Source organism: Rhamphochromis longiceps, linkage group LG16, assembly GCF_057381845.1.
Source record: "Rhamphochromis longiceps isolate RC_006_pf linkage group LG16, R_longiceps_female_GT1.1, whole genome shotgun sequence".
NCBI lineage: Eukaryota > Metazoa > Chordata > Actinopteri > Cichliformes > Cichlidae > Rhamphochromis > Rhamphochromis longiceps.
Genome location: NC_140572.1, coordinates 17,032,766 through 17,047,234, shown reverse-complemented (window position 1 = coordinate 17,047,234; position 14,469 = coordinate 17,032,766). Strand labels below are relative to the sequence as shown.

General features: G+C 38.0%; 2 protein-coding genes across 3 annotated transcripts; one reads left to right on the top strand and one right to left on the bottom strand.

Annotated features, from left to right (window-relative positions):
- Window positions 1–237: 237 nt before the first annotated feature.
- Window positions 238–6,557, bottom strand: uchl3 (ubiquitin carboxyl-terminal esterase L3 (ubiquitin thiolesterase)). Of its 2 annotated transcripts, XM_085385184.1 has the most exons (9): window positions 6,422–6,557; window positions 6,231–6,242; window positions 4,916–5,044; window positions 4,658–4,811; window positions 1,806–1,891; window positions 1,477–1,524; window positions 1,303–1,378; window positions 1,085–1,143; window positions 238–999 (listed from the first exon to the last, which is right to left on the bottom strand). In XM_085385184.1, the coding sequence occupies exons 1-9, from the start codon at window positions 6,461–6,463 to the stop codon at window positions 910–912; spliced, it is 696 nt and encodes a 231-aa protein (XP_085241310.1). In that variant the 5' UTR covers window positions 6,464–6,557; the 3' UTR covers window positions 238–909. The 2 variants fall into 2 exon arrangements, with proteins under 2 accessions (XP_085241310.1, XP_085241311.1); XM_085385185.1 differs by lacking the exon at window positions 6,231–6,242.
- A 2,653-nt stretch (window positions 6,558–9,210) lies between these two features.
- On the top strand, window positions 9,211–11,938 carry commd6 (COMM domain containing 6). Its single transcript, XM_085384334.1, has 7 exons — window positions 9,211–9,465; window positions 10,105–10,163; window positions 10,620–10,685; window positions 10,798–10,874; window positions 11,056–11,224; window positions 11,337–11,489; window positions 11,582–11,938. The coding sequence occupies exons 1-7, from the start codon at window positions 9,441–9,443 to the stop codon at window positions 11,630–11,632; spliced, it is 600 nt and encodes a 199-aa protein (XP_085240460.1). The 5' UTR covers window positions 9,211–9,440; the 3' UTR covers window positions 11,633–11,938.
- The last annotated feature ends 2,531 nt before the right edge of the window (window positions 11,939–14,469 follow it).

The following is a 14,469-nucleotide window of genomic DNA, read 5'->3' as shown; positions in this document are numbered from 1 at the left end:
CCAGACCAGCAAACTGCCAAAACTTCTGCATTTATAAAGACACTCACTCTTTCTAATAATAAATGAATAAGTGCATTTGATTAGCAGCACCTGGCTGCTATGACCCCTATGGAAGTTTTAAGTGGTTACTTTGCTTTTCAATGGACTTTATGGAGTCCTGTAAAAACTCCTTTTTTCAGGATGAAGGTAAAAAGCTAATGGTTTTGCAACAGGAAAAAGTATCCACAAAAGAAGAGCTTAATAAATTTTTCATTTATTTGACATATTTCTTATTACAAAAATCTAGGCATCTTCCACACAGATTTCCAGCTGTATAGTCTGCGTGTTTAGTGAGCCTCACTTCAACATTATTACTGCATCCAACAACATTAGGCCTATTTCCCCCCCTCAAAGCTATGAATGAAATAGCTTGCAAATGTGTTTCTTCAGCTTGTGTTGAGCATGTGATTAGACATCTCATTTAAAACAAATCACTACATACAGTATGTGTCATTGAAGTCTGAGTAAAAAAAGTTAACTTTCCTCAGTGATGTAGAAATTTTTAACATTTCCTTCTTCACTAAAAGGCCAAAAATTAAGTAAACAAACCGTAGTGCAATGTCGAGACCATACAGCTAATACCTGTATGACATTTAGAGATGTCAGCAGAGGCGAGCTGGAAAATTCAGATCTCAGTGAGAAATACCTTTATTGACAAGCAGCACTCTGTTTGCTTTAGAATTAATTTAACAACTATGTAGAACACAAGGGGAAATTACTTTACAAGGATATCCCTGACATTTTATTTTCTTCACACATCGACTTGCTATAGCATTTTGAAAGAAAAATTAAATAAAGTCAGCACTTCAGAATGTTTGGCAGTAATGTTGTCTTTGTTTTCTAGGGTCAGAGAAAAACAGAGTAGTTTCCTCAGTATGAATCTTTGGAGAGGGCAATGATGGTGAAACGAACCTCCTGAGGGTCGCGAGCCATAAAGACTTTGCAAACCTCTATAGCATCCTAGAAAAAGGAAGACAATGATTGAATGTAGGCAAGCTTATGGCAGTATTATTAAGACCATCTCAGTTTTATTTGGTTGTCTCACCTCAAGGAAAGTATCCTCTGAGGTTTTTCCATGGGCAATAGGGAAAGGCTTACGGCCATCTAGGTATTGGAAGAAAAAGTTAATCATGTAGGTTTAACAAAAATGTGCTTCCAGTCTTCTAGTACTAAATGTTGTAATGATTGTAATGACCATCAACAATGTGACAAATTCTACCAAATATTTTCTATAAGCGCACTTTTGCTTTGCGGCTAACTCACCCAGTTCATATAAGTGCCCTCCAACATTCACAAAAGCTATAAAATGCAGATTCACTTTCTCGTCTAAACTTGGGGCCTACAACAGACAAGAAGCAAATGTTAAAGTGCATTAAGTTCAACACAAAGCATGCAAAAAAAAACTTGAGATAACAGAGTTAAAAATCAAAAAGACACCTCAGTCTGTCCTTCCTGCGCACTGGATTCATGTGTAACACGTATACTCTGGAAGAGAAAACAGGAAAACAGGCTGAATGTTTCCTCTGTTGTATATTTCAGGGTCATTTGAATGATGCACATTTTTGCATTGATCTTGTTATGGTTTCCTTTTTCCTGGTTTGTGAAATAATTTTTTATGACTTTGTACTATTACATTGCAAAAGCGGTAGCAAGCACAAGTATGACAATGCCCTCTTGTGACAAGTTGGTTACACAATTCTTAGTACTGTCCTTCACACGTGATGAAAACTTTGTCACCCTGTTCTTAATAAAGATACTTTTCCAACCTCGTCTTTTTCCAGGAAGGTTGCCCTTTCCTCCGGGGTCATTTTAGATGTTTGTTCAAGAAATTTCTTAAGAGGAGAATCAGGTTCTGAAAGAAAGAAAAACACTTAATAGAACCTAAAAAAACTGACTTAAAGCAAACACAAAATTAGATTTATACTCAGTGACGTCTTTATTAGGTACACCTGTATAATGGAGTGAAATGAGATAATGAGAGAAGTCAACTTCAACATGCCCATAAACTCAACAACCACTCTGATACGCACGGCTGTTCAATTGCTCATTAACACAAATATTTAAGCAGCAACTCAGTGCATCAGACATGGGGCCTGTGCTTCGTACCGCGCTAAGTGAGTTAGCTGGATTAGATTGTTGACGATTTCGCGTGATCCTGGATCGTTCGGTTCCCCGAAGCCCATCCGGGACTTGCTGTCATAGCAACAGAGCCGTAAGCGTAAACCTGCTGGGGAGCAGGTTTACTTTATGTAAACAGGATTAGATCGCGGCCACGCAGGTATGCCCGCGTCATTCATACGAAAGCAACAGCGATATTCCACCACTGTTTCACCATAAATAAATAACATCACTGTAACCAAAGATAATGCAGCACTTGATCCTTTTATTGATGTCACACAGATACATACAGGTCATTCCCTAAAAAAGGGAAATGTACTATTAACATTCTATTACATGTATGTGATTATTACAGATGTAATTCATATTTCAGAGTAGTAATTGTAAATTACTTCGTGTAATCAAGATGAGAGACCACGGCTATAAAAGCGAAGGTGGATTTGGGAAGTCTGTCGCAGTCATATCCTGTCCGTTTACGCGAGCCACCCATTGCGGAAGGTGCAAGATTGATAAGGAGAGTCCTCAGAATTCAGCGTATATTGCGGGACAGACAGGATCCTTTAGCTCAGCGCGACAGTGTGCTCATAGAGAGATATCGATTTTCCCGTGAGGGTATTATTTACTTAACCAACTTGTTGACGAGGGGGTGCAGGACCACCACCTGTCTTTTTTTTTGCTCTGCCCTTTTCTTGGTTGCTGTTATGAACAAACAAACAGAGTATTCCAGGGTCTCTTTCCAAGAGACGACAAGCAATATAAGTGATAAATATTACCATTCTGTAGCATATTCTTATATTTCACTTTTACTTGTTCCCATGTTCTAGTGGGTCCTGTTGTGGCTCTAATGTGAAAGGGGATATAATATAACATATTATAATATAATGTAATATAATATTGGATAATATGGTGTGATATGATAAATCTACCCTACCGCCTACTGGTGTTGGCCAGAGGGGCCGATGGCGCAATATGGCAGCCTGGCTTCTGTCAGTCTGCCCCAGGGCAGCTGTGGCTACAACCGTAGCTGCCTCCACCAGTGTGTGAATGTGAGAGTGAATGAATAGTGGCATTGTAAAGCGCTTTGGGTGCCTTGAAAAGCGCTATATAAATCCACTCCATTATTATTGTTATTATTGAATTACTTACGAGTTTGATTTGTCAGCAACTTTCTGCCAGCCCTCTCTCCTTGCTTTTGCAGCCTTTGCAGTGTTCCCTTGCGTTTTAATTAAACTCTGAAACTCCTGAAATCCCTCACTCAAGAGTTCTTGCTCTGCTGCCGAAAAATACCGAGCGCGCTCCTTCGACATTTTCGCCGACCAATCAAAGGGTTGCCGATCAATGTTTCTACTATCGATGCGTAGCCCCTGTTGGGCCACCCAGTGATCTCACATTACTTCATCCAGCTATACTAATCGTCAACAACAGGTGTGTTCGGGGAACCGGAATAGCGAGCTCAGAGTTAGCGCGATGATTTGGTCTTGGATGTTTCATTTGATCTTGGATGTAGTAAGCGACGTACGAAGCACAGGGCCATGGTCAGGACAACCTGCTGAAGTTCAAACAACGCATCAGAACAAATGTGACATGGCTGCTGTTGAGGTTTTCACAGACTGCTGATCTATTAGGATTTTCAAAGAAAAACATCTCTAGGGTTTACAGAGATCACATGGTAAGGTCAGAATTTGTTGTAAACAACATAAGAGAATGGATCCATCCAAGCTGGTGATGTAATGGTGTGGGTGATATAACCTTGGCACTCTTTGGGCCCCTTTGTACCAACTATGTATCATTTAAACACCACAGCTACCTGAGTATTGTTGCTAACCATGCCCATCCCTTAATGACTACAATGTGCCCATCTTCTGATTGCTGCTTTCAGCAGGATAACAGACCGTGTCACGAGGCTCAAATCATCAAACATGTCAATGAATTAACTGTACTCAAATGACATCAATGACAGTGACATCACAGTCACCAGGTCTCAATCCGATAGTGAACATTTAGAACAGGAGACTGGTTTAATGGACATACCATTGACAAATGTGCAGCAACTGTTTGATGCCATCACATCAACGTGGATCAAAATAGCTGAGGAATGTTTCCAGCAACTTTTTGAATCTGTGCTATAAAGAATTAAGTCATTTCCAAAGGCAAAATGGATCCAATCTGGCACTAGCAAGATACCTAATAAGTAGCTGCTGAATGGATTTTGACACTGACATACAGGTGTATAAGTTGTTATAGGTTTTGCACCAAGGTCATTTGGTTTATTATTTGGGCACGCTGGATAGTGTTGATGGTGTTTCTAATATTCTGCCGCTCTTATGCATGTAACAGGCACCTAGCAACACCAACTTCACTGATATACACGCATAGGGTCTTGCACATTAGTTCATCAAAAACCAAACAAGATAGATGGCTACAGAAAAAAAAAAACTGTCTAAATAAAGCTAAATGATCATTAAAGTAACCTCAATAAAAAAATATAATGAAAACTCACCAAATTCCAGATGTGCCTGGTTGTTTGCCACAGCGTGAATTAATCCTATTGTTCCACAAGCGTTTCCAATAGTTTGCTTAATGAAGTAGATGTCTGGAGAAACCTGAGGCTGATCTTTGAGCTTCTCCTCCTCTTCTTGTTTAAATGCCTCATACTAGACAGACATGACAGATGAGAGAAAATCAGTTTAACAGTGTTTCCTAACCAGATGTAAAGTTGACATATGGATAATGAAAATACGTGACTTATAACAGGTACCTTCTCTGTCACTGGAAAGAGGAGTAGCACCGCACACACTGGTCTTGGTACCATGCTGAGAAGCTCCGGATCCAATCCATACACATCCCCAAACTGCCAGGTTGGCTTCATACCCAGACAGCTAACAAACTACACACAAGCGGAGTGCAAATTCATGCAGATCAAAATAAACTTAGACATTTTAAATCTAAAATAAATACAATAGCTGGCTCCTAATTACCATCTGAAAATTAGATTTCTACCTAAAAGGATATGTTTCTGTAACATTCGACTTTTGACAATTCAATGTAATTTAACTGGTATAGAATTAAACATTATGCCATTGTATGTCAGGAATTTAAACTTGAAAACTAAAACTGTTAATAGAATAGCAACATAATAAGAAGCACTTTTTACAGTAACACCGTTTTCAGGAAAGTATTTTTGACACTTTGTGGAGAAAATACAAATTTCCTTCATTATTTATTTCAACCAAACACTCAATTGCTAAATGACACCTTCTGCAGCTAAAACAGTCAGTCTATCAGCAAAAAACTAAAAAAGTGATAAATAAAAAAAAGAGTTGCCTTCATGAAGTGTATAATGTTTAATATTTGGTGAAAAATTATTTAGAAGGATGATGATTCGTGCTTGGAGGATGCAGTTGCGATTCTGTTTGATGTTTGTATTAAACAAGTGTTAAGAACAATTTAAAAATAGTTTTTTGGTTACCCCCCCCAAACAAACAAACAAACTACAGTATCCTACAATATCAGAGTTCACTCAAAATCTCGACTACAAACCGGTAATCCATTACTATATCATCTGCGTCTATGCGCCCAAAATTTGATTTATTTTCATATTCACGCCCACTTTTGAGTAGTTACACACTTGAACGACATTAATTAATCTGTATCAATAAAACACCATTTAATTTATGTTACATAATACTCTTAGCTGTAGGAACCTGTGCAATAAAGTGTAACGTAATCATCTAGTGTGCGTCCTGCGAATGACATCAAACACACCGCACTATCTGCAGACTGAAACAGCTGGAAAGTTGGATGAAAAGTATGAGGAAAATGACTGAACGTCTTAAAATTAGAAGCAGGGCAAGTTGACAAAACTTTAAATTTATCAGATTTCTTCACTCTTGTTTCCTGTCAGTCTGTTTACATGACATTATTACATCATATTATGTAATATGAACCTTTTAACAATAACATTAGGTGCAACACCGCTGCTGAGTAGGCCTTGCATCTCTCCGAACCGGTTTGGTTATTTGCTTTGACTACTCTATCGTGTTTTACGGAAAATATAAAAAGAAAACACTTACTTTAGTCATGACCTGAAATGAGAAGACACAAATGGAAAACGTTAATGAAAATGTTGTTGGGTTAGCAAAGCGGCGACAACGGCTTTAGCTTTTGTTCTCTCTGATAGCTTCAAGTTAGCTGCCTCTCACATGTTTGAGAATGAATAACTTCGATAAAACAACATGTTCTGAAGGAAACCAGGAAAACATACTTCTGGATTTGACTCAAGAGGCAGCCAACGTGGGGAATCCATTGTGAAGCACAGCTAAGTGATGTTTTCCCGTTAGAGTAGTGCTGACTGAGTCCGATTTACAATCAAATCTGTTTGACAGCTGCGATTCGCTTCCGCGTCTGGAGGGCGCACGTTGTGTGATCCGCGGGGGTGACTTGACTTTATCAATAAACCATAACTACCCAAAGAAAATGCCCAAAAGACTCGATAAGGCATGCGACATATATGGATGCATTAACATGTTTATTATAAATCGTTTAAATATGATTCTGTATACACAAAATGAACATTAAAGTATGGTAATCCCACCATCTTCAGCCTCGGTGGACTATTCCAGGGCTATGGGCGGAGCTTAGATAAAGGCATTTTTGCGCTCAGGGATGGACGATGTTTAAGTATATTCCCCGATATACCATCTAACTGACATAATATGACACTGGTCATTGTTTTTCTTAATGATCTAACCACCATAATAATATTAATAAAAATAATGAACAACAAGAACCACACTCAATTAAATTATTTCATTTTTAAATTATTAATCTAAGTGTTATTTTTACCAGTAGGGGGCGTTGTTGGCCATAAATTCAATCGCTAAAGAAAACGACAACAAAACAGAAAGAACAAAAATATTTTTCTTTATGTGGTTATAGTTAGTCAACAAGGTTTCATAACATACCTTTCAATATTGATTCATAACACTTTGGTGGTATACCTTCATCGTCTTATTTTTTGTGAATTATGCCAAAACTGAAACCATCATGTGAGGAAAACAATTGTTTGTTGGATGTATTTCTAGATTTTTTTTAAGTAGGTAGTAAGTTTTTATTAATGTATATTATTGTTGTATTATTGTTTTTATTAGTAGTATTTTATTCAGTAATCTTTTGCTAAAGTGTTTAACTGACTGTAATTACATGGTAATGACTGTGTGTTATAAGCTTAGTGGTCTGATGATGTATTTTTGTTTTTCTCTGACCCTATACTTTCTCCTAGTCCCTCATCTGAACTATTTGGCAGGGATTCAAAACAGCTGTTCATCAACCTCGAGAGTGCTGAAGAGGCTTATTGAACTTAAGGGGATCAATAAATCAGAGACCTAGGCAGCAAGTCATCAAGACATCATGATTAAACTGGTGAGTGTGTAAGACTTCGGTTTGTTGAAGCTTTCAACCCTTTAGTTTGATTTATTGATATTGTACTAAGAAATACAATACTCTGCAAAAAAGCCTTGAGCCACCACTTACTTTTTCATATTTTGCTTCCAATGAGCCAGACTTTGGTGTAATTTTTAAGTGCTTTTGAGCCATAGTTCTCCAGGCTTTTTTTGGACATGGGCTGCTTTATGAATTATTTTCAGTCCAGTCCTTGTACACTGACCATTTTCAGAGGAGTGATGGTTTGTTAAGCCACTTAAACAGATTCATTTGTTGTTGTTGTACATACACAATGACAATAAAGCACTATTCTATCCACCACCAGATGAACAATATCTGAAAGTCATGTCCTTAATAAATAGGAAAAAAAATCCAGAGAAGACTTGACATAGGACCTGGGAGATGCATTTGGCCCTTCAGTTGATCCATCTACTCTTTGCAGATCCCTCATGAGAAATGATCTCAGAGAAAGAGTGGCTGTCAAAAACAATTTATAAGAAAGAGAATCAGAGAGAAAAGACAGAGGGATACCAAACTACACAAGAACGGCACAGAGTGGCAACAGGTCTTATAAGGTGATGAATCCAAATTTGAACTGCTGTGTTCAAATCTTTGTCGTTATGTATGGATGAGGTCAAGAGAGAGGCATCAATACCCACACTGTGAGGTTAAAACATTATAGTTTGGGCCTGCCTTTCATCAACTGGTGATGGGAATATTGTCAAAATCGATGAAATTATGAACACAGAAAAGTACCATCAGATTTTACATTACACTCTGGAAAGCATCTGACTGCCACCAGCTTAATTGTTTTGCATGACCATGATCCTGAATACACTGCCATTGCAGTAAAAGTGTACCTGGATAGAAAAACATACAAATACCACTATCAGTCATAGACTAGCCCCTGTAGCGCCCAGACCTCAACATTATTGAAGCAGTGTAGGTACACCTTGGCAACATGCAAAGCCTAAAGAACTATTCCTACAGACTACTTTAAGAAATGACAAGAAAATGCATGTAACAGAAGTGATTATACCAAATATTGAATTTCAGATGTGGTAGAATTGTGCATAGCTGTTCAAAACTTCAAAGACTTTTCTCATGAGTTCATTGAAATAAGTTCATTTTAACTTTTGTACTCAAATGAATGAATGAATTCTTAATGGATAAACTTCAGTAGAATAGTACTGAAGACAACTGGATATTTATTAGGGTGTTCAGTTAAAAAAATGAGCAAACATGTTTTTAATAGGCTATTGTGCAGGGGGGGAGAGGAGGACAGAAATCTGTCGCAGATATACAACTATATTGACGATAAATCAGAGATTTAACCTAGCAGAGCTTTAAATTAGACCAGCCACTTTGACAGATTTTTTTTTTTTTACCACTTATCTAGTTCTCTTGAAATCAGTGATTGAGGACTAGAAATAATATTGATTGGTCATTTCCCCAAATAAAATCCTGACCATTTAGAGTCAATGAGCCACCTCTCCGGCTGACTCTGCAAAAGACTAGAACAATAAATATCTGCTACAGCAGATGGCGCTATACACCGTTTACAGTGATTTTCTATAAGCTAATAAAACCAAAGAAGAAGACTTTTTTTTTTTTTTTTTTAAGGAAGGAGCATTAATGAACAGAATTGACGTAGAATAGATGGTTAGTTGATCTAAGAAGCCGATTTATTCATAACTACTATTTTTTGTAAATAATACAATAATTACGTTAAACGTTTTCTGAAATTTCCAAGGCAATCTGTTCGGTGGTCAAATTTAGCGAGAAAGTCGCTAATTTGGCTGCGCTAATACCGTGGTCAAACCCAGAGCCTGACAGAGAGGATGCCAGCAGCAGAGGAGTCATATGGTGGGTTCGCATTACTCCACTTCAGTAGAATGTTGTTTAAATGGCAATTAAGAAGAATAGATTAGGCTTTCACCCAGGAAATATGTGCTAATTTAGCCACTGCATAGCATTAACTTAACACCGTTGTAACCACAGAGACTTCCTGTCGCTGTCTTTCCCCCACTTATATTTGACTCCAGCATCTGACTCCTAATGCTTAAAAGCCCTTAACCCCTTTTTAATGAATGCTACTTTAACATACATGCAGAAATACACAAATGTTTACAGCTCAATAATAAAGCCAAAATAAGATGTTTTAAAAGCTAAATGAACCTTGCCCTCTTGTATTAGTTATTACATGTATTATTATTATTTTTTTATCCTTGTTTACCCACTGTTATTTGACAAATCACTATGCAAGGTTCTTCAGGTAAGGCCTATACTATATACTATCTTATTTACTATATTTATTTCCGGGTTACATAATTTATATCATCATGCTATTGCAGTTGTGATTGCCTGCTCTTGGGGAAGAAAGAACACAAAAAGCATTAAGAAGACACAAGTACTATCATTAGACTCCCATGATGCCTGTGACTGCATTAAAAAGAAGTATGGAAAACCTTGTGATAAATAAATTGTTTCACTTCTGTATTCAAGGCGTCAACAAAGTTGTGGACAACATATGCAGGATTTCTCCAGATCTGTTAGCAGATGTGGTGAGTGTATCTGTCCTTGGTTGTGTATGTTACTATACGGGTGGAAAAAAGTGGCAGCTAGGAAAACAGAGTAGACTTAAATAGTATTTACAGTGACAGCTGCAGACAACCCTCCTTCTGCAACTCTCCCCATTTCCGTTCTGGGTCTTTCCCATTACTTGAGCATCACGTACAGCTACTTGTAAATATAAGTCTTTTATTTAAATTGTTTTGGGGCTGTTTCATTAGTTTCACTGCCACAGGCTCAGACTGTATTATGAAACTCCGATAACTTAAACAGTTGTGCAACTTCAAAACACTGCCTTTATAACTCGCTACTGGAGGATGTTATTGTTGACCAAAATAGCGCTCATTTCAGGGCTATTAGCAACCACTGTGCACAAGTACCATAGGATGTGGTGTAGCTGTGGAGGCTATGCTGCAGTTCTGATAGCTAATCTTCAATAATCTCCACAGTGTCAGCACGTACTGACTTATCTTCAAGGGCAGAAGAGAGGAGTAGATTCAGCTGAAATTTCTGATGTGAGTCACCCTTTCTTTAGAATACATTTGACTTATAATAACCTATCCTCCCAAATTCCTCTTTTGAGACCTTTTCTGGGTTTTTTTTTTTGTTTGTTTTTTTTGTGGGCAGAGATTTCAGAGAGCTGAAGTGAGGCTTGATCATGAAGCTCTGCAGGACATGATCAGATTTCTCTTGCTAACATTCCGGTATTTTCCCCCACATTTCTTTTAAATTTTTTATAAAGTATGTAGTTTCTGAATTTGATAACTGTGCCTTCCATGTTCCATACATTTGTTTCTTACATAGCACACTTAAAAAGGCCAAATTATACATAAAGTAGGATGTTGTCCTACTATAGGCTGTGATAGTAGTGGTTTTTTTTGCTAGGTCAGCTGGAAAGAGCAACATCTCTGGGGATGAACTTGTGTCAAAGCTGGAAGAAGGCTCTACCAAGTGGACCAAAGCTTCCCTTCAGGTCTTGCATAAGTTGTGGAGTGAACATGGTGTGTCAGTCCACACTCAACAAGAGGCCCAGGCCATGCTCAGCATCGGTCAGGTTTGTCCAAGTTTAATGAAATAAAGTATATATATTCTGCCCCCCCTGAACATATAACTTCTCGTTTTCTCCTCTTCTCTTTCAAAACTGATGGAACTTTGTTTTGCCTTAGTTGGTGGACATGCAGTGGAAGCTTGGCATGGCAGTGAGCTCAGACACCTGTCGATCTCTCAACTCCCCATTTGTGTGTCTGCTGCTGAAGATTGTTGAGCCTTCAGGACAAATCTGTCAGAGGTCTTTTGAGATGACCATCCCACAGTTCCAGGTTTTGTATTTTTTTTTTTTCATGTGAATGTAGTGTTGTTGGTGTTATTTATTCATGATATTTTATCCCTCTCCTACTTCTTCTTTCTGCAGAACTTCTACAAACAGTTCAAGGAGATGGCAGCTGTTATGGAGACTGTATGATTGTTAGCACACCTAAGTGCTTGTTACAGTTATACCAGGTTTATGTGCAACTAACGGAAGAAACTTTGACATAAGTGTTTATTTGCTGGTTGTCTCAAAACACCAACTCTCAGTTTTGTGCTTGTATTTTTCCACAGATTGCGCAACCTCCCACTTGATAATACTTTTAGGATGTCTAGCCTTGGGTTAGCTTAGAGTTATGCATTATATATTTAAAATGCTAAGCCAGCAAAATCTGACTAATATATGTGTTGCCAAATGTGTGTGATGTGATTCAGTCTGTAATAAATTTCAGTTTGCCTGTGAGTGTGTATGTTTACACTAAACTACCCCCCACCCCAGAAATGAAAACAATACAGTGACCTAATCTGTTATATTTTTGTCAGGGGTAGGAGACTGTAGTAGCGCACTATACAGCAAATTACATACTAATATATATTCAAATAATATTACATGTAATATTGATTTGTCTTTTTGTAGAGCATGTGATGTAAAGTGGTCCAACTTTTTAATTGTTGCGGTTGTCTTAGAAGTCCATAACACATTTTTGCCACTACTTTACTTTGACTCTACAGCTCAAAGGGAAATAATGTCTTTAACCAAGGCTTTTAAAAATAGATTCAGTGGTTAATTTTCTCACTAATATTTTACCTGTTTTTGGAAGCCTGCAAAAGACAACAATTTAATACATTTTACAAAAGTAAATTTATGCAAACCATAGCAAATCAAGATCAAATAGATGCTCTTAAAATGAACACATCATTACTGGTTATTAGTTACACCTTTTTAGTACTGGTTAGACCACTGGTTAGACCACCTTTTCCCTTAGGAATGTTGAATCCATTCCTCATGGCATGGATTCAACAAGGTGCTGGAAATATTCCCTAGTGATTTCGGTCCATGTTAGCATCACACAGTTGCTGCAGATTTGCCAGCTGTGTATCCATGAGGCCAACTTCCTGTCCACCACATTCCAAGGGTGCTTTATTAGATTGTGATCTGGTGACTTGTGGAGGCCATTTGAGTGCAGTGAACCCACTGACATGTTCAAGAAACCAGTTTGAGATGGTTTGAACTTAATGACATGTCACGTTATCTTGCTGGAATCAGCCATCAGAAGAGGCATACACTGTTGTCATAAAGGGATGGACATGGTTACAGTACAATACTCGGGTTGGTTAAGGTGCTTAAATGATATTCAGTTGGTAATAAAGGGCCTCAAGTATACAAAAAAATATTACCCACATCATTGCAACACCAACTTGAATCCGTGATACAAAGTAGGATGAATCCATACCTTCATGTTGTTTATCCCAAATTCTGACCCCACCATCTCAATGTAAAAGCAGAAATCCATGTGAATTGTAGGCTCAGTTTCCTGATCTTAGCTGACAAGAGTGGCACCTGGTGTGGTCTTCTGCTCAGAGTTTTTCTTCTACATACCTGGGTTGTAATGAGTTGTTATTTAAGTAACTGTTGCCTTCCTATCAAGCTTGGTCCCCCCCCCCCCCCAAATACAACAGCTGCTCATTAGATGTTTTCTCTGTTTCAGATCATTCTCTGGAAACCTTAGAAACAGTTGTGTTGGAAAATCCCTGTATATCAGCAATTTCTGAAAGACCAGTCAGACCAGCCTGTCTGGCACCAACAAGCATGCCACAGTAAAAGTCACTTAAATCCCTGTTTTCCTCCATTCCGACGCTCAGTTTGAAATTCAGCAGGCCATCTTGACCATGTCTACGTGCCTATTTTGTTGCCGTCTGTTTGATTAGATATTTGTATTAACAAGCAGATGAACAGGTGTACCTTGAAAATTGTGAACGTGCATAGCAGCTTCATCTTCCATCCCTCCTAATAATCTCATGACCCATGAGATTCTTCAGGTGACCCTGTGGAGGGAGTTCGACCCCTACTTTGGGAACCACTAGACTAAAATATCTAGCAACTACCAAGCCTGGACCAGCTATTTGTGGACCGATGGGTGGGCATAAACAATCGAACAGCTTCTGATAACGTTTGTAGAGAGTGAGAACTTTTACATTTTTAAAAAACTATTTTGAATAATTAAGCATTTTAGACTGCTGCTTCAGTCAGTATGAACACCCACCATTGCAGTGGTGCAGTAAGTAATAATTGGAGTTAAGAATTAACTGTTATTTGAATGAATATTTCAACTTTTACAAGTGAGCCATTACACACTTCTTATTAGTAGACAATGAAATCCTACAAACTGGTTCAAGAACTCACAAAAAAGAAATAAAACTTACATTTTGGTATGCTTTTATGGTAAAGTAGTAGTTTTAGAAGTAACGTTTGATCCCTGGGCCTTCAAAGATACTATAAAATGATTATGCAGTCCTTAGATTTCAAGATATTTCAAGATAATTTAACTGTGACGCACTGCAGTCTATGGATTCTGAATGTTATTTGCAATCGAATCCAATTAAAGTACAACTTTAACTTTATACCAACTGACAATGGTATTCAGTGAGGATCCGAGATCAGCTGTGTATCTATTCTGCACGCATCTACATTTAAAGTAGGTACACACCATCAGCGCGGGGGTTGTTTGGTTGTAGAGCTCCTGGCTACCGCTTCATTGGTGAGTTTAAATATGGCTAAGGTACTATTTTGGGGATAGGCGGACTGCTTGGATATTATAGCGTTAAGTTGAGGGGAAGTCTTTCCGTGCATAAAGCACCACATATGATTATGAATGTCGAGTAGTGGTGGGACTGAGATTAACCTACTTGTGAACAGCCGGGACTCACTTTGCTTAGCAAGAAAAAAAATTGCACATGTTATCGAAACATAATATTTTGCAAAGGGCTTGTTTT

Excerpts from the sequence above, each read along its gene's own strand:
- uchl3 (XM_085385184.1), bottom strand. The coding sequence starts at position 6,463 with ATGGATTCCCCACGTTGGCTGCCTCTTGAGTCAAATCCAGAA. Across the intron at positions 4,812-4,915 it reads TCTTTCCAGTGACAGAGAAG|TATGAGGCATTTAAACAAGA; the intron begins GTACCTGTTATA and ends ATGTCTGTCTAG. Across the intron at positions 1,379-1,476 it reads CGCAGGAAGGACAGACTGAG|GCCCCAAGTTTAGACGAGAA; the intron begins GTGTCTTTTTGA and ends TGTCTGTTGTAG.
- commd6 (XM_085384334.1), top strand. The coding sequence starts at position 9,441 with ATGCCAGCAGCAGAGGAGTCATATG. Across the intron at positions 10,686-10,797 it reads ATTCAGCTGAAATTTCTGAT|AGATTTCAGAGAGCTGAAGT; the intron begins GTGAGTCACCCT and ends TTTTGTGGGCAG. Across the intron at positions 11,490-11,581 it reads TGACCATCCCACAGTTCCAG|AACTTCTACAAACAGTTCAA; the intron begins GTTTTGTATTTT and ends TTCTTTCTGCAG.